Source organism: Cuculus canorus, chromosome 21 (assembly GCF_017976375.1).
Source record: "Cuculus canorus isolate bCucCan1 chromosome 21, bCucCan1.pri, whole genome shotgun sequence".
NCBI lineage: Eukaryota > Metazoa > Chordata > Aves > Cuculiformes > Cuculidae > Cuculus > Cuculus canorus.
Window position 1 is genome coordinate 7820608 of NC_071421.1, and position 24531 is coordinate 7845138.

The following is a 24531-nucleotide window of genomic DNA, read 5'->3' on the forward strand; positions in this document are numbered from 1 at the left end:
CTCCAAGCCCCATCCAACCTGGCCTTGCATCCAACCTGGATGCACCTTGAAACTCAAGACCTTGTCTCTGCTCATCCCAAGGGACACAGAGGATGCACAGTCTGCAGGGTTTAGCATCAAACCAACCCCCCACTGGTCACAGAACTTCATTGTGAAGGGCTGTCACCAGAGTCTCCTGCGTTCCCAAGTCACGGCGGGAGCCCAAGGTGCGGGCCAGAGGTCCCACCCTCCCGGTTTGCTGCCCGGTCCCTGCTTACTCGGTGAGAGCCACGTCCGCGGTGTCGAGCAGGAACTGCTTCCTCCGATTGGTGCACACCAGAGTCACCGTCTGCTGATCCAGCCCAACCTGTGCCACGGACGACTGGTTAGGGAAACGAGGGGTGGCAAAGCAGGGCTGAACTCGGCTTCCCGCCCCAGGGAAGAGGGCCAGTGGTCACTCTGCTGCCCACATGAATACACGAGCAATCCGGGCACCCACAGAGGTGGCATTTGAGAGGGGATCACTGCTAACTCTCCTAGTCTTAAAGATTTGTTGGCCAAAACGCTCCTTGTGGACAGAACGGCCAAAAAAATCCCACCCCACCGTCATGCTCCTGACACCCCCGTGGCCAGAGAGGTGAGGACTGACCCCCAAACTGCCCTCCTGCTCCCCACAAGAAGCGAGACCCGATCCAGGCTGCGCTCACCGAGACGTAGTCCAGCTCATTATAGGAGACGGCTTCCTCCACCATGTACGGCTTCTCCGCTGCCCCTGCACACACACAAAGAGCTGCGTGACACGGGGGCAAAGGAGCCCAGCGCTGCCCGGATCCGGCCAAACCAAGCCGTGTCCCAGGGCTTCTTGAGGGACAAATCAACCTGGGCTCCCTACTGTGACTGCCACCGCAGCAGGGGACACGAGGGGACTGGCAGGGGCTGGCAGCGAAGGGAAGGAGCTATGGTGCCCTCATTTATGGACAAGAAAGTCTCCCTTCCCTGCAGCTGAGCACGGAGGCGATCGGGATGGGCTACCTTTGCGGATCAGGTACACGTAGCAGTCCGTCAGCAGGACATAGATCAGCTGCAGGTTCCCCTCCATGTGTCCGGTGCTCATTCGGATCATCTGCAGAGAGAGAGGAGCTCTCAGCCTGTGGCCAATCCAGGCACAGAGCCTGGTCCTTCATCAGAGATCGAGTGTGACCGCCTTACCCTGAACAACTGTTCCTCGTTCTCCCGAAAGACGTGGATCATCAGCAGGAGGAGATGGTTGTTATCCACCCTGTGAAGACAGACAGGAGAGGATGGACATGGACGTGGGGCTGGGTGGGTCCAGGAAGGGCAATCCCCTTCCTTGTTGAACCCATCCACAATGTGGGCACCTGTTGACCTCCTCCTTCTGACCCTTTGGGCCTCATCTTCATCCTGGAAAGGATGGGCTTTTTCCCCCAAACCAAGGATAAAGGAAGCAGTGCGAACCTGAGCTCAAGATTGTTTGGAAGATGCTCTCCCTGCTGAGCAAACCCAGCCTCACCTGAACTCGGAGGGATGGCTCAGCTCCGAAGGGCTGCCCTGCCCTTCCTCCACGCCAGAGTCCTCGGCGCTGCTCACGGAAGGGCTGGGCTGCTCCTTCTTTGGCTCACGGAGAACCTGGGGGTTGGCAGTTTCTGTCTGGCCAGTTTGGGGTTCGTCACCCGCCCTTCCAGACTCCTCTACTGCCCCAACTGCTTCTCCCTCTCTGCTTCCTTCTTCTTCTTCAGGAGCCTCTGGGCTACCAGAAACATGTGGCGGTTGGCCAGGCCCTGGAGCGTCATGGTGGCCACCACCTGGCGCAGCAGCGTTTGGACTCTCAACGGTAAAGCGGTAGAAGTCCATGGGGGCTGAAATCCCCTCACTAAAGTCGCCAGAGGACGATCCATCTGGGGTCTCCCCTGGCGTGCCAGTCCGAAAGGACTGCCCGGGGGGCTCGAGGGGGCCGTTCCAGCCGCCGGGGTCCAGCTGCCCGTTGAGCCTGTCCATCACCTTGCTCAGCGGCTGCCCCACGCTCTCCATAGACGTGTCCTTCATCTCAGGGATGCGTAACGCCAGCTGGCTGAGGGCAGAACGCTCCCGGCCCTCCTCCTGCCCGCTGGCGCGTGGCTCTCCGGCCGAGGGACCATCGTCTCTCTGCGGGTCCTCTCTGTCGCTCATCCCGTTCACGCCGCTGTCGCCGCTGGCCTGCTGCGTCTCGGGCTCTGCGGGCGCAGGGGCGTGCACTCGCTCCTCAGGCTTCACCTTCTTCTTCTTGCCTGTTTTCTTCTTCTTGGCCAACCTGCACGGCGAGAGAGCAGGACAGATTCGCTTGTCTTTGCCCGCTGAGACAGAGAGGGGTCTCACTCTTTCCCAACAACCCTCCTCCACAATTTTCCTTCACATCCAGAACATTGTTCCCTGTGCAGCCAAGACAGAACACCCGTCTCCGTGCCAGCCCTCAGCAGAAAAAGCAGAAGAACCACAGGGTATGGATACAGCTCCCCACGGATCCAAAAAAGAACAGAGCATCTTGGGTTTCCTTTGGCTGCAAAGGGAATACAAATGGATGCGGAGCTAAACTGATGTGGGAGAAATCCCTGTCTGAAAGCAAGATGCTGGGAAGAAAGAAGGTTTGGAGAGGACGTGGGAATGCTGTGTCACTAATTGCCAGAAGAGGGAGGTGCAGGCAGGAGCCGGCTCCAGCCCAGGGGCACACCGGGATGGCGGCTGCGGAAGCATTCCGGCCTCCCATGGCACCAAGGCCACCAGGTCACTCCTGTTGGGGAAGCAAGCACGGTGCTCCCTGTCCCTCGTGTCGGCTGGGTGAGATGTAACCCAGCTCCTCTGCTCCTCCCAGGATAAACAGGGCGTGAAAGCAAAGCAGAGGCCAGTTTTGGGGTGTCCCAATCCCTGAGTGGGAGCAGACAGAGCCCTGAGCTCTGTCTGGGATAATCGCTCCGAGGGACGCTGGGGGATCTCTGCAAGAGTCAAACATAGGCCGTCCGGTCTGTGGAGGCTTCTCCCTCAACAGGTTTAGCCACAGCTCGTCAACAAACAAGAGCAAGGATGGGAGAGAAGATCTGAGACCCAGAGTTGCTGCAAAGCTGCCACCAGCTGGAGAAAGCCTAACATAAAAGCCCACGGCTTCCCGGAGCTCTGATTCAGGCTGCCCGGCAAAGCTGCTTATGCCGAGCCAGCTACGGCTCTACAGACCCCCGGGACCAGCGCTGTTGACATCTCCTGAGCATCTGTTGGTGTCTGGAGCTATAAAACCGCTTTCTCATGACCATGCAAAGGCTACATCACAGATGCAGTCTCTGTTGGGCTAGAAGGGGTGGCACAATGTCACCTTCTGGTGACAGGTGTTGCTCAGAGCCACGTTTCTAGCCCAGGCAGCTCCGCTCCTACCTGATGACCTCCAGCTCCGTGCAGCTCTCGGACTGGTCCGTTCCTTCAGGGGTGGCTTCTGCTTTCTCCTGGGACGCTGTGTGCACTGGTGTGGTCTCGGTGGAGGACAGCCCTTCGGCTTTCTCCTCGTTGAAGGGGTTGTAGCGCTGCGTTGGGCTCTTCGCAGAGGCCTTGCTGCCGTTCACCTCCGAGGTGGTGGAGCGCGGGCAGCTGAGCGTGTCCGTGAGGTCTCCATCTGCAAAGACAAGAAGGGAAGAGCTGGATTAACGTCAGCTTGGGCACCTCATCAGGTCAAAACAAGCAAAGCTGCGTGCTGGGGGCTTGGGGCACTACGTGGTCACCACACTGCTTGCTGTGACCCCATCCCAGGCGCCGGCAGAGCCGCTGGACCAGCTTAGCTTCAGAGATTGCTGCGGGCGGGCGGCTCTTGGCGAGAGGGACAGAGAGACCAGCGCCCAACCCAGCACCGCTCCGCGTTTTGCACCCGCTGCAACTGAGACAATGCCTGGAAATGACCGCGTGGTCACCCAGGAGCCAGCAGAGGGATGAAGAAGTCGAGATAGTGTCCTTGGGAAGGAACCTGAGGGGTCTCAGGGCCATGGTGCTCCTGAGGAAGGTGACTGAGGGTGGGGAGGCCCTGGCCCAGGGTGCCCAGAGCAGTGGTGGCTGCCCCATCCCTGGAGGGGTTCCAGGCCAGGTTGGATGGGGTTTGGAGCCCCTGATCCAGTGGGAGGTGTCCCTGCCCATAGCAGGGGTGGGACTGGATGGGCTTTGAGGTCCCTTCCGACCCAAACTCTTCCATGATGCCATGATTCTATGACAGCGAGCTATCGAGGCTGCTGCCTCGCCCCTGTGATTGGGTTTTAGGAAGATACTGGCTCAGCTAGGAGGGCAGAAACGGAGCCTTACGGCTGCTTTCTCTGCTTGGATGAGACGCACACGGGGAACTGGAAGGGAGGAGAAGGGGGAACAGCATTCACCGGGGACAGCAGGGTGCACTGACAGGCTGGAGCACAACCGGCTTGGCCCGTGTTAGTCTTCAGAGGCAAAAGGAGCAGCGGAGAAGGGCTACAGGAGTCATGCTCGGAGTTATCCATCCACAAAGTCACAGTTAAAGGAAGGTTGTTACTCATGCCCTTCTCTTCTCCCTTCATTTCCAAAGGCAGCAGAAACCCCTTGCTAGGCAGGGAGATCCCTTCTGAAGGGAAGCACAGCCCCACCGGACTGATTCGGGGGTGGAGGTTTTGAGTAGGAAAATGAAACCTCTTATAAAAATCAAATAAAGGCAGTTTTGTGACGGCCGATTTCAAAATGCTGCTTTGTTCCTGCTGGAACGGCTGCCTCAGAGCGTGGAGGCTGCAGACTCCATCCACGGAACTCAGTGGGACAGATCTTTAACATCTACACTAAAGGAGAAAAAGAAAACGTTTAAAAGCTATTTCAGCCCCCGGCTTCTTGCTTGTACCAACAAAACAAATATCACTTCTGCCTAAACCCTGCCAGTTCTATTGAGACTACACAATCTTTGTCCAAAACACAGAATTTTACCCCAAAGGGCATTTGCTGAGAACCGCCCCAACCTTCTAAACCTCTTGTTACGATGAGAGCTTTGCTACGGCTGAGGTTTGCTCAGCGTGCAGTAAACCAGCCTGGAGCACCGGTGCATCGCAGCAGCACCACTGCGTAACTGGGATCGGCACAGGGCAGCCGTGCTCATGTCTGAAATCCCAGTGGGATTTGCCCCTGGCATCCCCAGGCTTGAGCTTGAGCTGCTCGAGGAGTGTTGGGTTTGGAAACATGGTTTGTCCTCGCGGGGCGTACACTCACGCTTCAGGGATGCGCTAAACCAGCTCTGGAAGCATCTCTGTGCGTGGGGGAAGAAAGAAGATGGGAGGGAGCGTGTTAGAGCCCAGGAGCATCCGCATGGAATTCAGGCAGAGCCTCCTCAAGTATTCAGGCAGTACCAGCCAAGGCAATTGGGACCCAAGGCTCCATCCAGCTTTCAGCTGTGACGGAGAAAGCATGGGTGTTTCCTTCAGAGGTAAAGCAGGGAGGTCTCCGGCTCCCGCGACACGCAAAGGATGCACACAGGGACTGCACGGGGACAAGGGAACACAAGTTCCCCTCAAATGGGTACGTGCTCTTGACCGTCAGAACCAACAAGTTGGGTTTAAAAGTGGTAAAATTGAATTGAAAAAAAGCACAGTGACCCAAATCGAGCTGGACGCTGCGGCTTTGAGACAGATGTTTTGATACAGGAGAGCAGGGTCCAAGGAAAACAAACTCTCCCCAATTAAATCCCTGCAAAATGCCCCAAATTAAAGAAAGCAGAGTGAATTCAGCTGTTTTCCCGGACCTTCAGGAAATCAGTGGAGTGGATTTGTTTTTCGGTCGGCACCCTGCGTGCTTTACCCCACGGAGGAAATGTACAGCGCGAGGTCAGTTGGCACAGTCCCCCTCACGGATGTCGCCGGTCCCTGCCCGCCAGCCTCGCAGCGGGGGCGATCGGGCAGCTTTTCTTTTGTAACCTGGTATAAAAGCTCCTTTATCAACGTATCGAGCAGCCGCAGAACCCAAGCCTCACGGCAAGCTCTGAGACAGAAGACACGGAGGAAGGGAATCCTCCCTCTGCTGCGGGATGTGTGGCAGGGTGAGCATACGCCAGGATTTAGGGAAAGCTTTTGCACGTGGTCTCACAGATGAGACACACAACCTCGCACCTTGGGGGATCTTTTCTGCTCCTTTCTGCCTCTACGGAATTCCATCAAGATGTGGCAGTTAAAGAAATGAACCGGGAAGCATGCAGCAAGCGTCAGGGGCAGCAATGCAGAGAGAAAACCAGAACGCTGTAAGAGATGAGATTGTCCCACCTTCCCAGTCTCTGCTGGGCATGGTCTGCATTGCTGGAAAGACATCTCCAAAATCATAATCTACAAAAACGAGGGATAAAACTCAGGATTAGAAATACAGGGAGTGGGGAGGGAGGGAGGGAGTGTGAAGGGGATCTGGGGAGGGAGATGGGAGAGAAACAAAACAATCTTCCACCGGTATCTGAAATGCATGAGAAAATAATAAGGGAACATGGATGCAAATGGGAACCAGCTGCACAAAGGGTTGTTCCTGTTGGATGTTTGTGATGGGAGCTACAACGGGACCAGCAAAGGCCCTGCTATGCGAGCTGCTGCAAAGCTAAACCAGAAAACCAGTCAGTGTCCTGTACCTAATCAAGGATCCCCTTTGTGAACCGATTTAATCGCTCCGTGCCTCAGTTTCCCCGCTTTGCACTTACCTCCCATAGATACTGTGATGTTTGATTCATTAACGTTTGCAAAGCCAGGGGGCTGATTAAAGGGAAAAACTTGTCCTCTGATCCTAAAATCCCCAGCTCCACCTACACTCCTGGGGTAGCGAGATGCTCCTGTTGAAACGACGAGCAGTGAGATAGTTATTGAAGTTAAATTCCTCCACGCTGGAGAAACAGTGGCAACGCCTGCCCTCCCAGGCTCTAACACCTCCACCATCCTGGTCCTGCAGCTGGGAATGGAGTTTCCACGTCAACACCAAACCCCTCTACACATGGGGAAACTGAGACACGGATCACAGTCACTGCCCAGACACATGGAATGGCTTGTGATGATGCTAACCCCAAGATCTAGCTTCAAAATCTCCTGAATCTCTGCTCCAAACCCCTCTTCTCTCGCCCGTTAAGCTCCTGTCCATCAGACAGGCTGGAGAGAGTAGCCAAACCCATGGCACCCCTTGTCCAGCCAACAGGGACAGGAGGATGCGCTGGCTCCAAGATCGGTTCTGCTGAGGGAGGGATGGGAACACAAGCCCAGGGGTGCGGTGTGCACAGGAATGGCTGCTTCCCCCAAACCTCTGGGGACAGAGGAGCTCCCTCCTGTGACTTTTGCTGCTGGGCTTCTCATCCTGCGTCCAGCTTGCCTGGATGCTGGAGGTTTGGCATAAGGAAGTCCCCAAAAGCACACCCTTCCAGGCTTACAGCGCGAGGGCAGACGCTACCGGGAGCCCAGAACAGCGCTGTGCTCCTAAGCCCTTACAAAAATGGCTCTAACACTTATCCCCTCATCGGCATCTCGCTCCCCGGGCTGTTCCTTCCCAGCATCTTTAATCTCTGCCACTTCCATCTTGCAAATAAAAAGCAGCTGGCAGCCCCTGGTCTCGGATGGAACCCATCCCTACGCAGACTCAGTCTGGAATCCACTGCATCCAATTAACGGCACACCCAGAATCCCCTGATCTCGCTTTGCTCAAACTGACATCAAACAAGGAACAGGGTCAACATATTCCGCACTCTGAAGATCGGCAGCAGAGCTGTTCCTTCACTCGAACGCATCTTGTGCAGGATAACAGCTCTCTGCTCCAGCTTCGAGCAGGTTAAGGGGCACAAGGCACGTGTTTTCTCATCCATCAGGAACACCACTCAGCCCTCTCTGATCAAGAGAAGGGAATAAGTATGACAACTCAGCTCGCTGCTCTATTTAAGATGCATAAAGAGGGAAAACCAGCACCTCCGAGACCACTGGTGGCCTTTTCCTCAAACTGCAGACATGGAGAAAGGCTTTGGAAACTCCTTCCTACTACCTCCAGCACTTCTGGGGTCTGGACTGCAAATAAGCAGTTGAAAAAGGTCCTCTGCAGCCTGCGCACCTGCTCTGAACTGGAAGCCACACTGATATGGGCACGGTTTTCATTCCGTGGGGAGATTTCTCCCCAGATGGAAATGTGGCTGGAAGAGACTGGCAGGGAAAGTCCTTCTCTCTCTCCCGGTCCAATGCTGAGACCGCAGCACCTCCCGGGGCGAGATGGGATAGACTCACAGACTGATTGCTGTGTTTCTGACTTTAGCCTCTTCCAGCCCATCATTTTCTACCTCATTTGGAGCCTCGCCTGGTCCTGCAGCACAGCCGAAGGGGATTTGGGAGCACAGTCCTGACTGCACCCATCTCCAAAACCCACTGACCTTCACTGGAGGGAGCGATGGCGCTGTCGTCCCATTCCAGGTTGGTGGAGGTGACCGAGTTGAAGGAATTGATGGACAGGCTGTCCGAGCCGTGCATGGAGCTGGGCAGGCGGTCCTCAAAGTCGAGCAGGTACTGGGGTTTGTAGTAATCCGGCATGTATGGGGCCAGATCCAGGTAGGGAGCGTCCTGCGGAGGGCAGAGCACGGGGTGAGTCAGGCTCCGAAACGCTGCAGACAACTATTAGCAGAGGCGAAATGATGGGGTTGTCCTTGAACGTCCTCTGGCTGCCCAATTCTGCCGCCTTTCAGGAAAACCGGCGGCTCCACTGCGACACGAAGGCTTAGGCAGTGCCTTTGTGTTTACCTGGAGGGACGCCAGCGTTTCATACCACGCTTGTGGAGCTCGCCTCCCTTATCCCCATTCATCTGCCCCACAGCTGCCTTCCCTGCACCCATCTTGCTCCTCTCCTGAGCTGAGCAGCAGGAATAAATCCCAAAGGATCTCCAAAGATCCAAAGCCTGAAGCCTTTCCTAAAAGCTGCAGCTTCACGTTTCCGGCTGCAGGCCAACAAGAAGGTACAGCCTGGACCTGTGACACCCAGGACACCTCTTGCTCCACATTCCTGCTCTCCCAGGGCCAAAGGAAAGAGATAAATCACTCACCAGATCCAAGTCAAAGCGGATGAATTCCAGTCCAGACACCAGTGTTAAGAACAAGGTCAGATGATCATGACTACAAACTAGAGCATTCCTGCAGTGTGGATAAAACAAAAGAGCTTTAGAGATGTGGGAAAGAGAAGAAACACCCATGAGGACCCTTTAGGTTTCTCAGTGGGTGCCTCGGAGCTGCTGTATAAACAGCCCCGGAGCTGCGAGCCCGCTGTTTGTCTCCTAAGAGCGACACCAGAGCTCAAGGGCAGATCCGCGTGGCTCCAAGCAGTCGGGCATCCGCTGTGTGCTGTCCCCAAACCCAGCTACAGCCAGACCTCCAGGCTGCCACCAAAGCCGAGGCCCTGGACAAGAGCTTAACAGCTTCTTGGACAAGACAGAAGCGCATAAAGGCTACATTTGGGACTGGGCGTGAAAGCAGTTCACTGAGAGGCGCGTGCCATATATGTGTGTCCACATGTGGGACCTTGAAATTAATCATGCAAAACCTCTGCAAAACCCACAAAGATCAGCTCCTTGTTCCCCACTGGCAAATGAAGGCTTCCTGCTGAGCAGAAGGGCCATCAGCCAGTGCCCAGAGACAAAAACGAAGCCGTATGAGGGGCGGCTGAAGTCACTTGGTCTGTTCAGCATGGAGAAGAGGAGACTGAAGGGACACCTCCTCACGCTCTGCAGCTTCCTCATGGGGAGGAGGAGGAGCAGGTGTTGATCTCTTCTCTCTGGTGACCAATGACACTATGCAAGGGAACGGCAGGAAGATGCACCAGGGGAGGGTTGTGTTGGTCATGAGGCAAAGGTTCTTCCCCCAGAGGGTGGTGGAGCACGAGAACAGCTCCCAGGGAAGCAGTCACGGCACCAAGCCTGACAATATTCCAGAAGCATTTGGCCAACGCCCTCAGCCCCATGGTGAGAAGGTCGGGGTGTCCTGTGCAGGGACAGGAGCTGCACTCGATGGGCCTTGTGGGTCCCTTCCAGCTCAGGACATTCTGTGATTCTAAGGAGCCGAGATACTCACTTGACATAGTACTTGTGCAGCAGGCTGAGGTTCTCCTGGAACAGCCGCAAATAGCTCTCCAAAGAGTTTTCATTGAGGGCGAGGTACAGCCATGCCCGGCCTGAAAAGAGAGCAGAGATTTACCCATGGAGAAATGCCTGGGAAATACCAGGAATTGGTTAAAACATATCAGATTGTTCATTCACATTTGTGTCGTTTCAGGGGAGCAACTGACTGTTACAGAAACCTCAGGGGAGAAAAATGTTCAGTGGGAGATGAAGGGGCAGATTCAGGATTCCAAGTGGGAATGGGAGTAAGAGACCACAGAGAAGCACAGACACAACCGTGTCTCTCCAGCGAGATGGGAGACCTGCTGGCATTTCCAGCAGGAATCAGGAGACAGGAGTGAGAGTCGCTGTAAATCAGCACAGGCGCATTTGGAGCTACCACACACAAATTTTAGTGCAGAAAGAGGTGATGGTGGAGTCTGCGCTCAGCAGAACGGGGCTTGGGAGATGAAAGATGTTGGGATAATCAGGCAGAAAGCAGGTCTCTGGGCACTGTTCTGCGTCAAAAGCAGCCCTGATGGTCCAAAACATCCACTACAGATAACTCACAGCAAGGGAGGCAGCGTTGGGCAACGATAGCTACAGCGAGATGTTCTGGGGCAACAGAGGTGATGCCTCCCATCTGCCAGAAACCCTTCCTGGAGCACAGCCCAGATCATTTTGGTTTCGCAGCAGCAGCAGCCGGGCTACATCCCTGATCCAACACCTGATCCAGAGACCCAGTGCAGTTATTTCTAGGGCCATTGTGTGGCTACAGCAGGACTGAACCTCCACAGCCTGAGCAAAGCGGCCCAGATACAGCGGGGTTGTGGCACACGCAGCTGCCACAACCCTGGCACAACCTGCCCCGTGCCCCCAGCCCGAGGCTGGGCAGCGTCTGCAAACACTCACTGCGCCCCAGGTTGGTGGCCACGTGTTGAAGCACTTCTATCTGCTTGATGGCTTCCCGGCGGGTGAAGTGAACAACCAGCACCCAGTAGCCCGAGGAAAGATCTTGCAGGCTGGAAGAAGCAGCCCAGAGGAAGGTTAAGTGAGGACTTTATCTCCGTCCATTCCCCAGGCAAACCATGGTGAGAAGCAGGGGAACCCAGCAGCCCAGAGGCAGCTCCGCGCTTACCCGTAGAGCAGAGCGTGGTCCAGATGCTCGCAGAGCCTCTGCAGGACCTTGTCATGGTTTCTGATCGCCGGCGTCTCATCTTCACAGGCAGCAAAGTAGCTCTGCAGCTGCAAAAAGAAGAGGTGGGACGGCTGAAGCACCTCTACAGCCCACTGAGGAGGCAGAGGGAGGTGCCAACACACTCACAGACAGCATTAAGTAGCTTTTATAAAGCGCTCAGCTTACAAACCTCGATGCAGGCTACTTACAGGGTGTAGCGATTGATTTTAAGAGTACCCTAAAGGCAGGAACTCATCAGGAGAGCCTCACCCACCAAGGTTCATCCATGTTTTGGAGACAGGCCAGCAGCATGGCCACAGCTGCACAGCCAACCTCCCCATCTGCTGGGCTGCACAGCCTCCTCCTCTGCAGCAAACACTGCCTGGAGAAGAGGAGGCTGAGGGGAGACCTTATTGCTCTCTACAACTACCTGAAAGGAGTTGTGGAGAGGAGGGAGCCAGGGGAGGTTCAGGCTGGATATCAGAAGAAAATTCTTCACGGAAAGAGTCATTGGGCACTGGAACAGCTGCCCAGGGAGGGGGTCGAGTCGCCTTCCCTGGAGGTGTTTAAGGAACGGGTGGATGAAGTGCTGAGGGACATGGTTTAAGGGAGTGTTAGGAATGGTTGGACTCGATGATCCAATGGGTCCTTTCCAACCTTGTGATTCTATGATTCTATGCAGCCGGGTTTTGGTGGTTCCTCCACAGCAGGAGAGTGATCACAAACCCATTTGGAACAGAAACAAAGAGGCTCCAGGCTCTGTTTCTGTCTCTGCCACGGATAAGTCCCCTCCTCACTCTCAGGGTCTTTCTCTCAGGAAACCCTGCTTGCAGAGAGATGTTGCTTCCAGGGGTGAAAGAGTCCAGGAGCCTCATTTGTACAGCACATGCTCTCTGGGCTAAATCTCCATGCAATTTCAGCATGCCGGGAAGAGACAGAGGTTTTCTTGTAAGGAGCAGCTCGAGTGACCGCTGTGCTGCTGGGTATTGATGCCAGGCAGCCGAGAGCTGCCTCAGCCTTTCCAACGCAGGCTGGGACGGACCGTCTGGCTGAAAAGCAGCGTAAACTCAGAGGGTGCAGAGGGCAGCGCAGATACAGACAGAGGCACACGCACATGGGACAAAGGCAGCTCAATTAACCTCAAGTTGTTTGCCCTGCTGGGGCAAGGCTACATCACTACGATGCATCACATCATGCAGCTGCCGCACTCTAAAACATCAGGGCAGGTTGACTCATCCTTGGTTAATGCGTTTGCAGCCGCCAAGTTGGCTCTGAATTCCACACTGGCCCCACACTCTGCTGAGCGCAGCATAAACTTCTGCAAACCTGCTAGAAACCCTCTTCCACCCAAACCCCACATCCCTTCCCGACTCACCCACTGGCCTCCTCCTGCCCCTAGAGCTTACGGATCTCTTTAGGTCCCCGTCTCGCACACACTTGGCGTTCCAGCAAGGAGATTACTTATCCGGGATGTAATCTCAGCCGTACACGCCACGGCTGTTTGTTCTGGCTGGCGGCGAGCGAGCACGGGTCAGCTGAGCCGCCACAACACAACACCCATACGTCTGTTATTCTGGTGACCCAACAGTCTCCATCAAACCTCACCAGCGAGACGGCACATTTAAAACCACAAACTTGGTGGTGTTGTGCTCGAGTCTGTCCTGACCCCAGAAACTGGTACCTCCTCCTGGATTATTGCTGGAGCCAGAGAAGCTCCTTTAGAAACTCATCTGGTCTCAATGTAAATGTTATCAGCGGGACAGAGAACGCCTCACAGCCCCTGGGGAACTGCTCCCAACAACACTCTTAAATATATCAAGCACAAACACCCTCCTGGCTTGAAGACCTTGCCTCTCTGGAGCTCTTAGGTAAGACAGGAGAGCCAGGCGTGTTCCTGCACGGAGCTGGTCCCAGCCCTTACGTGGGAAAGAACAGTCCAAAGAATCTCAGCCAAATTCCCTCGTTGGATCGCACAGCGCAGCTCAGCCTGTCCCAGTCCCCACTGGTCCAGAAGGTGAATCCCCTGGGGAAGGAAATGGGCAATGGCATTTTGCTCGCGGAGCCACAGGCGGGTGCTCCGGTGATGCACAGACTTCTGAATGACACCCAGGTGAGACCTGAAGGGTTTCAGCTCAGCAGCCGTTTGGGGGAGGAAGCCAAACCAGAAGATTTATGCTATTAATGCACAGCCCAGACCCATGCAGGGGGAAGAACGACTTAAAATCCCACTCTTCAAGAACTAATTCAGGAGCTACCTGCGGCCGGAACACCAGAGGAAGAAACAAAGTCAGAGTTTAGAGCCATATCCCTCAGGAAACAGAGAGATGAAGAAATGGCGACGGTCTCCAAGAGCTGTCTGGAGCTCACTGAAATATCCCACTTTGGGGAAACTGAGGCAGGAAGCAAAGCCCCTGCCCTATGGGATGTGAGCCAGGATTTGAAGGCAGAAATTCCCAGCTTGTCCCTCGTGGGCTGTTGCCTGTGCAGGGCGCTGGGGCACCCTCGGAGGAGGGCTCCTGTCCCAGGAGTCTCACCAGCTCCGTGGTGGCTTGAGGCAATGCAGCTGTGGGAGACAGATAAGGGGACACGAATATAGATCGGACTCTCCATTATCTTACCACCAAAAGCAAGGAGAAGCTCTGAACACACAGCTGGGGGAGGTTCATCTTGGAGGGAACTTAGAGCCTGTCTGTGCTACCAGCCAGAGGAATTCCCCATGACAGAGACACTCCAAGCCTGGGCAGCGAAAAAGATGAGCAAATGGAAGCATTTCCTCTTTTTTTCTTTCCTTCCTTCTCCAAAAATAACTGAGATCTTTCTTACAGCCCTTCTTGCAGCCAGTTCAGCTCCCGGCCCTCTGTTGCTCATGGACCAACCTGCTCCCATCATCAATGGATGCAAACAGCGCTTGTCTCACCTGAACATCTCCAGGCATCAAGAAGCACTAGGGAATTTCTGACAAACACATTTCTCTTCCCTAGGGAAGCCAAATCTTCCCCTATGAAGGGATTTAGGTTTTGAAGGGCTCATTCTGTGCTACATTAAGGCTTGCATTGCTTTCAGCTGCTCTGCAAGGAGCACGCACAGACCAGCACCTGCACTGCACCCGTTCCTGGAGAGGCTGCTCAAAATCCCAGCCGCAAAGTGATGTCCAGAGCAAACCTACCCCAAAAGGCTCCCGGCTGCCCCTCTGCAACACCAGGAGCCAGAGGACGAGCTGGCACGAGTGTGCTTTGCTCTGTCACGGGGTCACACCAGCCCTGGCCACGTGGGACCCTGCCAGCGGGAGACACATGCTCAGCAGTTTTGGATTTGGGTTCGGGCACTCAAGTCACAGCAGTTTAGGAGCCACTGGTCACAGTAAAGCACACCGAGGGCTCACTCCTTCCCCCAGGCACAAAGATGTGCCCCCACGCTCTCCACGCATCAAGGGATGCTGCTGTTTCCAGCACCCTTCAAAAATAAACACGGCCAAAGGTGCATGGCCCCGAGCAGAGGACCAGCACAGCTCAAAAGGGATCAGCCAGGAGAATCCCCGCTGAGCTACCACACAGCCAGGGAGGAAACAAGACAGAACAAGCCTCGGGATCCCCTGGGCAGAGCCCTCCCTACAGCGAGGGTGGCAAAAGGTTGAGGGTTGCAAAAACCGACGGGATGGCTTTTTCAGCTTGGGAGGAGAGTGAAGACACACGGAGGAAAGGTATAATGAAACACCCTTCCAGATGGGCAACAAAACCCAATTGCTTCATTTCCAAAAGGCTGCCCTGCTCCAAGACCCACCTAGCTGAAAATCTTGTAGGGATTATGACCACCTTAGGGCAGAGGCACAGAGCATGGATGATCCCAGCTCCGGACTCTGGTCGTGGAGCACAGACAGGAGCGATGTGGCACTGCCCTGGAAACACGGCCTCTGAACGGAGTGTTCACTTCTATCCTGCACATCACCATCAACCACACATGAGTAATTGGAAAGCAATCTCTCCCTGATGCCGGTGCGGCAGACGAACCTGTTTGGGAGGTGGAGACCAAACTTCATGAAGCATCCACAAAGCAGCTCCCTGACAGAGCCGGGCAGCGAGCTGGGAAAAATGAGGAAGGAGGCAAGCGATCGGCTTAAAAAGCATTAACGAACGCGACATTGGTCATCTCTGAGTTTCTCAGAGAGACTCTCTCTCCCTCATCCCCTCCAAACCCAGAAGGAAGGGTTGAAGGCTGACTTGGATGAAGGACTTGTTTGGGGCACTGCGAACGCCTCGAGCCCTGGCCCAGGGCTATTTATAGACATTCCTGCGGCCAAAATAAGCGCCGTCGGCATGCAGAAGGCATCCCCACCGTTCACCGAGACCACTCCACAGCCCCAGCGGGGTCACAGCACTGGTGTTGCAACAGTGTAGGACCAAACCCTCCTCGGCAAACCGGTTACAAAAGCTCCTCCAGAGCCCAAACACTCAAGGCTGGTGAATTAAACACATTTGAGAAGAAAGTGGAGCGGGAGGGTGTTTGTCCAAAGGGAACAGAGAGCTGGTTTGCACAGGGTGGAATGCGGGGTTTGCACTCCTAACAAATGCACCTCGTCCCTGTCAAGGAGAAGCTCCACTTAAATGCTGTTTATCAACTCCAAGTTGATTTCCCGCAGTGACACACTCCACCCAGCAAGAGAAAGGGCTTTCCTTGCCCAACTTTATAGCCTACTAATTGCACTGGTTCTCAATGAGCACAAAGCTCTCCAGGTCTATTTACAGAGCTCCTGTGCTGCAAGAGATGCCGAAAAGCAATCAGGAGGGCACGTCGTGAAGTCCATTCCTCAAATCTAAAAATTCCTGCAGTGCTCCTCTGAACTATCGCCAGAATCCTACTGAAATACAGTGTCCAGACCCGTACGCACCATTCCCGGTGGCCACAGTCTCAGCCTCCCCTCCATAAATCTGGCTCGCAGATGTTTCACTAGCAGCTTTCCAACATCAAGTTCATTTCCCTTGTTCCGCTTGGCATTTCCCTGGCAGGACAAACGCGGTGAAAGCAAAGCAAACAGCCCAGTCAGGCGCCCCTTGCATCGCACCGGCTCCCTGCCCGCCGCACGGGCGAGTGGAGCCCTCCCAGCTGCAGCAGACCCCAACTGCAGGAATGCAACCGAAAGCAGGGCCACAAGGCAGCAAGCAGGCAGCCAAACACAACAAACTGCAGCAGCCTTTTCTCTGCCTTGATTCCCATGCTCTCCCCATCTTCCTCAGCAGCTGGAAAGACACCTCTCCAAGCTATCAAGCAGGAGGCTTTCTTTGAGGGCAGCGTTTTGTGAGCCACCCAGGTGCCAGCTAAAGGTGCAAACCCTTTCCTGGACTCAAAATTCTTCCCAAGCCTGCTCCCAGCGCTCACTTTTCCACCAGGCTGCAGGAATGGACAAGGATGGTGGCAGATTACCCACCTGGCACAGCCAGAACAACCCTCTGCAGCAAGAGCAAACCCACGGGGCTTTCTGGGAATGCAGCTCGCAAAGCTCTCTAGCAACGTGATTAAAAAAAATGCTCATTAAGAAGGCAGCTCTGGGTCTTAGCGCTCAGTCTGGGGCTTCACCCGGAGCTGAGCGCCTTCAGGAGCAAGCCTGGAGCTCAGGGAGCACTACAAAAAAGGTGGGAGGTGAGAGACCTCTTCCCAGGCAGGCGATGGAAGCTCAGTCCCATGGGAAGAGGCAACAGGGAAAGACAGGACAGGCAGACGAGAAGACAGGCAAGAAACCAGCCCTCTTGTACCCACTCAGGGGAGTACAGACACGCAATGGCTAACAGACGGAGAAGAGGTTGAACCAAACAGCCTAGAAAATCCCTAGTCCTCCACATCACTCAAAGCCAGGCTGAATTTTGAGGCAGGGGTGTTATTCTGCCTTCACAGACTCATGGAATTATTTGGGTTGGAAGAGACTCTAAGGCCCATCCATTCCCACCCCCTGCCATGGGCAGGGACACCTCCCACTGGATCAGGGGCTCCAAGCCCCATCCAACCTGGCCTGGAACCCCTCCAGGGATGGGGCAGCCACCACTGCTCTGGGCAGCCTGGGCCAGGGCCTCCCCACCCTCACAGGAGAACATCTCTCCCTAAGATCTCACCTCAATCTCTCCTCTTTCAGCCTGAAACCATTCCCCCTCGTCCTCTCCCTGCACTCCCTGATCCAGAGCCCCTCCCCAGCTTTCGTGCAGCTCCTTTCAGCACTGGAAGCTGCTCTAAGTTCTCCCCAGAGCCTTCTCTTCTCCAGGCTGAACAACCCCAACTCTCTCAGCCTGTCATCATATGGGAGGTGCTCCAGCCCTTGGATCATCTCCGTGGCCTCCTCTGGACCTGGTCCAACAGCTCCATGTCCTTCCTGTGCTGAGGACTCCAGAGCTGGACGCAGGGCTCCAGGTGGGGTCTCACCAGAGCAGAGCAGGGGGGTAGAACCCACTCCCTCTCTGCTGGTCCCACGGCTCTGGCTGCAGCCCAGGACATGGCTGTACACTTGTATAACTGAAAGACCTGAAACTTCAGCTCCTGCAGGACACTTTGGAGGCTGCCTACATGGCCTGAATCAACATTTCTTACAAGAAGCTTCCAAACCAGCACTGGCCTCAGTGCCAGGCTTTCTGTCCTCGACTCAGTACAGCTCCCTGAGGTGGCTTTCGTGTTGAAATCCATCAGCAGGACGAGATGTGAAGGCACAAGTGATGTTGGAGCAGCCTGGAGAGAAGCAGAGCGCGTTCATGACCTGCAGAGACAGCAGCCTGACAGAGGTGAAGCAAAGATGCTTCATGGCTGAAAGCACAGAGCCCTGAATCATCTGCAAGTGTCACCTCCTGGTGCACGAACACTCATCAGCTCCCACACCCTGAAGGCTCTTCCAGGGCATTCCTTCATTCTTTCTGAGCAGCAAACCTTGCAGCAGGCTGGACCTGTGCGTGGATGAGCCAAGGCCATGAGTTTTTCCAGCGGTGACACGTCTCACGGAGCATCCCATCCCTCTGCCACGGCGAGCAGAGCGCACGGAGCTGCCAGCTGTGGAACTGGATCCCTGTGCTCACTGAAGACAAACGGAAAGGTCACAGGCTCGACACAACAGCAAAACCAGATTTCATGGGAAGGGAAAACCAAGCCTGGTTGGTAAATACCCCAAGCAGCGGAAAATACACAAGCAGGCACAGGGCAGCTTGTGTAACGGTGCTGCTGCTTTACCCACACACCGGCTTTGAATCCACGTCAGCCAAGTCCTCCAGCCCGGAGTTATTTTCAGTTTCTCTGCTTGGATCAGGATATCAGAAGAGGGGAAAGCTGAAATCGCTCAGCAGCCAATGAACTTGTGCAATCGGAGGTAGAGTGGTTCCCAGGCATTGTTTCAGCTCCTCGTACAAAACCCGCTGCCAAAATTTATCCTCCTAAATCAGCTGCTCTCCCAGCAAAACTCTTTGCATTAGTGGTAGGAGAGCAAACGGGATTTCTTTCCTCCCCAAAAGGCTATTGTAGCCTTGTCCAGCACCAGATCCGGAGCTGGCTTTGAGAACACCTCCTCTGGGTAGAGAGACAACATCAGTTTAGGTACCTGCAGAATCCAATCCCCTTGCACTGCAGATGACAAATATTCTATCACCACCTGTGTCAGGATGCAGCATGAGGAATTTCAAAAGAGATAAACCTTGGAATACAAGCAACCCAAGAAACAGACTCATAGAGTGGTTTGGGTTGGAAGGGACCTTAAAGTCCTTCCAATTTCAAACCCTCTGCTATAGGCAGCGACTCCTCCCACTGGATCAGGGGCTCCAAGCCCCATCCAACCTGGCCTTGAACCCCTCCAGGGATGGAGCAGCCACCACTGCTCCAGGCAAATACAGTTGTGTTCTCAGCAGAGCCACAAACGGCTTCATTTGCTCACCAAACAGTGGCTGACCCTTTACAGGACCACTAAAATGGGCAGCGTCAGAGCTGCAAGTGTTCATAGCCTTCTTAAAGCACCCGAGTGATCCTGCAACTCCACGGTGGACTCACAAGCTCCACGAGACTGCTGCCAGCTTCAGCCACAAGCGCCCAGCGAACCTGGTGTAGGGGCGAAGGGACACACCAGGCGTGCCAAGGAGAGCAGCGTGCCCGTACCGATGTTCAGCCCTGCTGCCCGCTCTCCACGGACACGGAGGATGTGGCCTTGAGTAAAGAGGAGCAACGGAAATACCCTGGCAGAAATAAAACCCATGTGGTCTTAGAGCCAGCGAGGTGCCCCTCAACGGGAAGCAGAAGAGATGTTGCTATTTGGCTGCTGTCACACCTCCAGAACTGCTACCTCGGTGTCACAGCAGCTGGGGTAAAATAAAGCCACCCAGCTGGACGTGAGCATGTTCTCTCCATGATTTGGAGAGGGATGTTCCACTCCAGCGCTACCCAGATGATCTTTAAGGTCCCTTCCAACCCAAACTACTCTATTCTACCTGCTTCTCTCCAGGACACGGGAGTACTAAGCTAGCCCCAAATCTACCCTCCCTGGCCATGTAGGAGGAGCAGAGATGCTGCAAGGCAGAGCTCAAGGAGCATTTCAGTGGTACAGGGCTGAAAATCCCATGTGGAGACAAGAATAAAAGGCACAGCATTAATTCACTGTGGAGGAAGTGGAAACCTTCCCAAAGTCAGAGCTTCTGGCAAGAACTCCTGCAACATCGGCAAAACCCATGGCTCCACCTGATTGGCATGCACCAAGGATCGGCCGCTCTGGAGTTCATGGGAATGTGTGTCCTTCAAAACCAGGAGGAAACTGTAAAAAACAGAGAGAAGACCCAGAATGCTGGATTCCGATCTCTATTCTGATTTTAAGTTTAGCTCCTGGAATTGCCAACACGGAGTACTGTTGAAGCACTTTGCATTTTTGGCACGTAACCACAAGCAGGACAACAACAAACTCCTCCTTAACTTGCTGCGGCATCCAGGAGGATGTGGAAATCCAACACAAGAATACGAAACATCTACACTACCAGCACGGATCAGGTCACCTGCAACAGCTTCTAGGAGATGCTTGGCTGAGGATGGATACGAAGCTGCTGGCATTTCTAATGTGCTTATCAAGGCACGAGTTCAACCGGGAAGCACCAGGAGGCAGCTCTGTTCCCACTGCTGCATCGCACAGCGATGTCTCCTAGAAGAACAGAAGCACTGGAGTGGACACAGGTCCGCACAGGAAGCGGTGAATGCACATTGAGCCAGAACATGCAGTTCCCCAGCCTTCGGCCTCAATAAAATCCTAATTCTTTTAAAAAACATAAGGGTTCGGCATCAATTTGCCCAGTAATTTGTCTGGAGCACAGGATGGGAAAAGGGAAAAGAACAGTCACGAGACAGAAGCAGTGAGCTCCGCGGCATCGCAGCATCCACGTAATCAGAGCAGAAAGCGCTGCCCTCTGAGCTAACTCGGCTCTCCCAGGGAGGACAGAGAGGAGCTGCAGATGGGAAATCCACACTGTGCTCACAGCTCCCTTGGACGTGCTGGAATTGAAGCACGGACCCAAGTCTTTCCCAACCTCTCCTCAAGCCACCACGAGCAGAAGCCTCTAGAAATCTCTCCAGCTACAGGGGACAATTTACTGGGTGTCTGAGTGTGATGTTCTGCCTCTCTCTCTGCAGCAGAGACCTGATCTCACACCGCCGATTGCTGAGATACGGGTGAAGAATGTGAACAGTCCAGATCTGGCACTTGGGTATCACAGAGAAACCCACAGGTTTGGATTTACCCTCTCCAAGCAGGTTTGTATCCCTGCCTTTTCCAGCTGTGTGTATTCCTAGGAAAATAAGAGATTGTCCTGTTTGCTTCGGGATCCACTTGGAATTGAAGCACTTGTTTCACTGCTGGATTGCACAGAATTTACTCGCTGCTTTGCTCTGATCCCCAATTCCTGAAATCCAGGAGCACCCAGAGAAACTGAAGTCACGACCAGGTGAAGTCAGAGCGTGGTCCAAGCCTTGCCCAGGGCTGTGCTGATCCTCGCTGCCTTTCCTGGCCGAGCAGAGGGAAGCCGACAAGCGTCTGGATGGTCTTCCCCTGGCCACTCGGTGCAAATAAGGCTTTTTGCTGCTGCTGCTCCAAGCCTAACATCGGAATCGGGTACCTCAGCCTCCAGCGGTGGTTCGTCCCAGTTTACCCAGTCTCGACGTGAGGTTTAGTCCTTGCTGTCTCCTAAAACAACATCTGGCCTGCAGCCCACAGACTGCCAGGAGGCAGAGAATCGCAGAATCATGGAATGGTTTGGGCTGGAAGGGACCTCAAAGCCCATCCAGTCCAGCAGGGACTCCTCCCACTGGATCAGGTTGATCCAAACCCCATCCAATCTGGCCTTGGAGACCTCCACGGATGGGGCATCCATGACTTTTCTCGGCTTTTCCGTAGGTCTGAAGCTGAGAGAAAGGAGTGTCTGTCACCCCGAAACGCAACCAAACCCACAACTCCAACCTGTCACGATGGCGAAAGTCAGGATCGAGCAGCCCACACAGCTTTGAGGCTTTTGAAATCAGAGGCGAGATAGTTGGAAACCTCCACGCTCTGTGACACAATCCCAGCAATGAGGAGTTACTCAAGACCCAGAGGTAGGGAAAGGAGGACAAGGAGCCAAGCAAGCGTTGGAGGCCAGGTTGGATGGGGCTTGGAGCAACCTGCTCCAGTGGGAGGTGTCCCTGCCCACGGCAGGGGGTTGGAATTAGGTGATCTTTAAGGTCACTTCCAACTCAAATCATTCTATGGTTTCCCAGGGCAGCCAGGGTGTAGGAAGGCTGTACCTGCTCCCCTCCACCCCTGATCTTCCCACCAACGCAGATAAAAGGAGAAACATCAGGGACTTGAGGGCTGATGGCAGACAGGGAAGCATTGGGAAAAGTTAGCGGTTCCATAGCAGAACAGGAGTGATGTCCTCAAGGAGGGAGAACTGCATCTCGGGGATATGTCGGCACTGGACCTCCACCGCATGGATGGGCTTGGTTTCACTGGGACAGTGGAAGCAAGTCCACCACGCTGAAGTTTCACATCAGTTTCCATGTTTCATGGAGTTTTCTTGCTCAGAACAAGGATGCAAAAGAGGCAGGATGAAAAAATTCCCAAATCCACTTTTGCTGCTGGACTGTGAAGGGAGGCGGCAGAGACAGAGGCAGGTCAAGGCAAAGGTATGCGTGATAATAATCAAAATCCCCATAATGTTGGATTTATAGCATTTCCAGCATTTCCAAGGATTTTCCGAGAGCAAACAAACTCCGTCCAACAAATCCTGTGTGGGAAGCACTACATCCTTACACACATGGGGAAACTGAGGCTGCAGAGCATTCCAACAGAGCACAGAGCAGGCGGAACATTCACTGATTTCCAGGTAGATAAAAGACTTCCCTGAATTTTAGTGTATGGAAAGGTGAGAGACCAGAGGGCAGTGTGACCCATGAAGAGAAAACTTGGGAGAGACTTGCACATCTATCCTACATCCCAAAGGCAATGTCAGACCATCCATTCCTTAAAGGTGCTGGGAATTCACTCGTGACGGTCTCCGTAAGACAAGTTTTCACAGATGAATCTGGGTCAGGAAAACTCCTGTTCCACCAGGCAGCAGAAACTCAACAACTAGAGAAACATCAGCGAGTCCAGGAAGCCTCCTCTCCCCCAAAACACAGGATGCAAACAAACAAGGAACCCTTCCTAAACAGACCTTGCGTTCCTTCTCAAAGAGGGCTGGAACTCACACATGGACCAGGAAGGACACAACTTCCAGCCCCAGACTTCCCATTTGTCCTTACAACACTCTCCTGAGACTCCCCAGTCAGACTCCAGTGTTCTGGGCCCCTTTGGGCCAACGGCGCCCACCAAAGCGATGGGCTTTGGGGAACACTCGTGGGCAACAGAAGCCGAGGAGGAACGAGGGGCGAGGAGGAGGATGAGGTGAGAGATGAGGTGTGATGGGATGTGTTTGCTGAGCCTTCGTGTTGAGGGATCTGAGCAGGGCACTTTCCTTTCTGGAAAGAGGGTTTCATGCTGGACTTGTCCAGCTCCCCAGTGGAAAAAGGATCACCCAAGGAGCCCCCAGCTCCTGTTGGCAGGAGAAAGAATCCCTTGGAAAAGCAGGAAGCCCAGTGTATCCCAACCAGACAGATGCTCCTGGGGGGCCCTGGCTGTGTCCCTTTGCCAAGGTGGGCCGGGGTCCCAAACCCACGCTGAGGGATCCCTAAAGGTGTCCCCAGGCTCCAGCTGAGAGGACACCAGGGTGTCCTTCGCCCCGCAGGCCTGACCCAAGACCCCCCAGTGTCTCTGGGGTGTTCCCAACCCCCTGGCTGGGGTGGGAGGGGTCCCTAGGGCTCAATCCCACGCGCCTCGTGTGTCCGAGTACTCCAGGTGTCTCCCCAGCCAGAGGCAGAGCCAGGGACACCCCGAGGCAGAGGGGTCCCTCGCCCCACGGCCCTGGCACAGGGGAAGGCAGAGCTGTCCCCAGCCCCATGGCCCTGGATCTGGGGGTCCCCAGGGCTGTCCCCAGCCCCATGGCCCTGGATCTGGGGTTCCCCCGGGCTGTCCCCAGCCCCATAGCCCTGGATCTGGGTGTCCCCAGGGCTGTCCCCAGCCCCATGGCCCTGGATCTGGGGGTCCCCCGGCCTGTCCCCAGCCCCATGGCCCTGGATCTGGGGGTCCCCCGGGCTGTCCCCAGCCCCATAGCCCTGGATCTGGGGGTCCCCAGGGCTGTCCACAGCTCCATGGCCCTGGATCTGGGGGTCCCCAGGGCTGTCCACAGCCCCATGGCCCTGGATCTGGGGGTCCCCAGGGCTGTCCCCAGCCCCATGGCCCTGGATCTGGGGGTCCCCCGGGCTGTCCCCAGCCCCAGCACAGGGGGTCTCAGCCCCACAGCCCCGGCACAGGGGGTCCCGAGCCCTGGCACAGTGTCCCCACGCTGCCCCCCGCCCCTCCCGCACCTTCTTGACGGACAGGGAGATGTTCTGGAGGATGCGGTCCTTCACCTCGGCGGGTTCCATGGCTGCTCCCGGCGCTCCATGGGCTGCGGGACCGCCTCGTGACGGGCAGGAACTGAGGTCAGGCGGGGAGGGAACGCACCTCCCCCAGCACAGGCCCCGCCCCCAGCACCGGCCCCGCCCCCAGCACCGCCCCCCCAGCATAGGCCCCGCCCTCAGCATCGGTACCGGCACCGACAACAACCGCGGCGCCGGCATCATCACCGGCACCGGCATCGCCACTGCCCCCAACCCCGGCACCAGCATTGGCACCAGTACCGACACCAGCACCGACCCAGAA

General features: G+C 55.2%; 1 protein-coding gene across 4 annotated transcripts in view; it reads right to left on the reverse strand.

Annotated features, from left to right (window-relative positions):
- PLEKHM2 (pleckstrin homology and RUN domain containing M2) overlaps positions 1–24309 on the reverse strand; it is a 28921-nt gene extending 4612 nt beyond the window's left edge. The window contains exons 1-14 of one of the 4 annotated variants that reach the window (XM_054085926.1): positions 24195–24309; positions 11229–11335; positions 11003–11112; positions 10065–10164; positions 9044–9131; positions 8381–8567; positions 6686–6814; positions 6267–6326; positions 3397–3631; positions 1511–2287; positions 1189–1258; positions 1012–1102; positions 687–751; positions 258–346 (exon numbers count right to left, since the gene is read on the reverse strand). In XM_054085926.1, coding sequence (XP_053941901.1) covers positions 258–346; positions 687–751; positions 1012–1102; positions 1189–1258; positions 1511–2287; positions 3397–3631; positions 6267–6326; positions 6686–6814; positions 8381–8567; positions 9044–9131; positions 10065–10164; positions 11003–11112; positions 11229–11335; positions 24195–24254 — 2168 coding nt within the window. In that variant the 5' untranslated portion in view covers positions 24255–24309. The remainder of the gene's footprint in view (positions 1–257; positions 347–686; positions 752–1011; positions 1103–1188; positions 1259–1510; positions 2288–3396; positions 3632–6266; positions 6327–6685; positions 6815–8380; positions 8568–9043; positions 9132–10064; positions 10165–11002; positions 11113–11228; positions 11336–24194) is intronic. The other 3 variants (XM_054085928.1, XM_054085927.1, XM_054085929.1) reach the window with 3 other exon arrangements.
- Between the last annotated feature and the right edge of the window lie 222 nt (positions 24310–24531).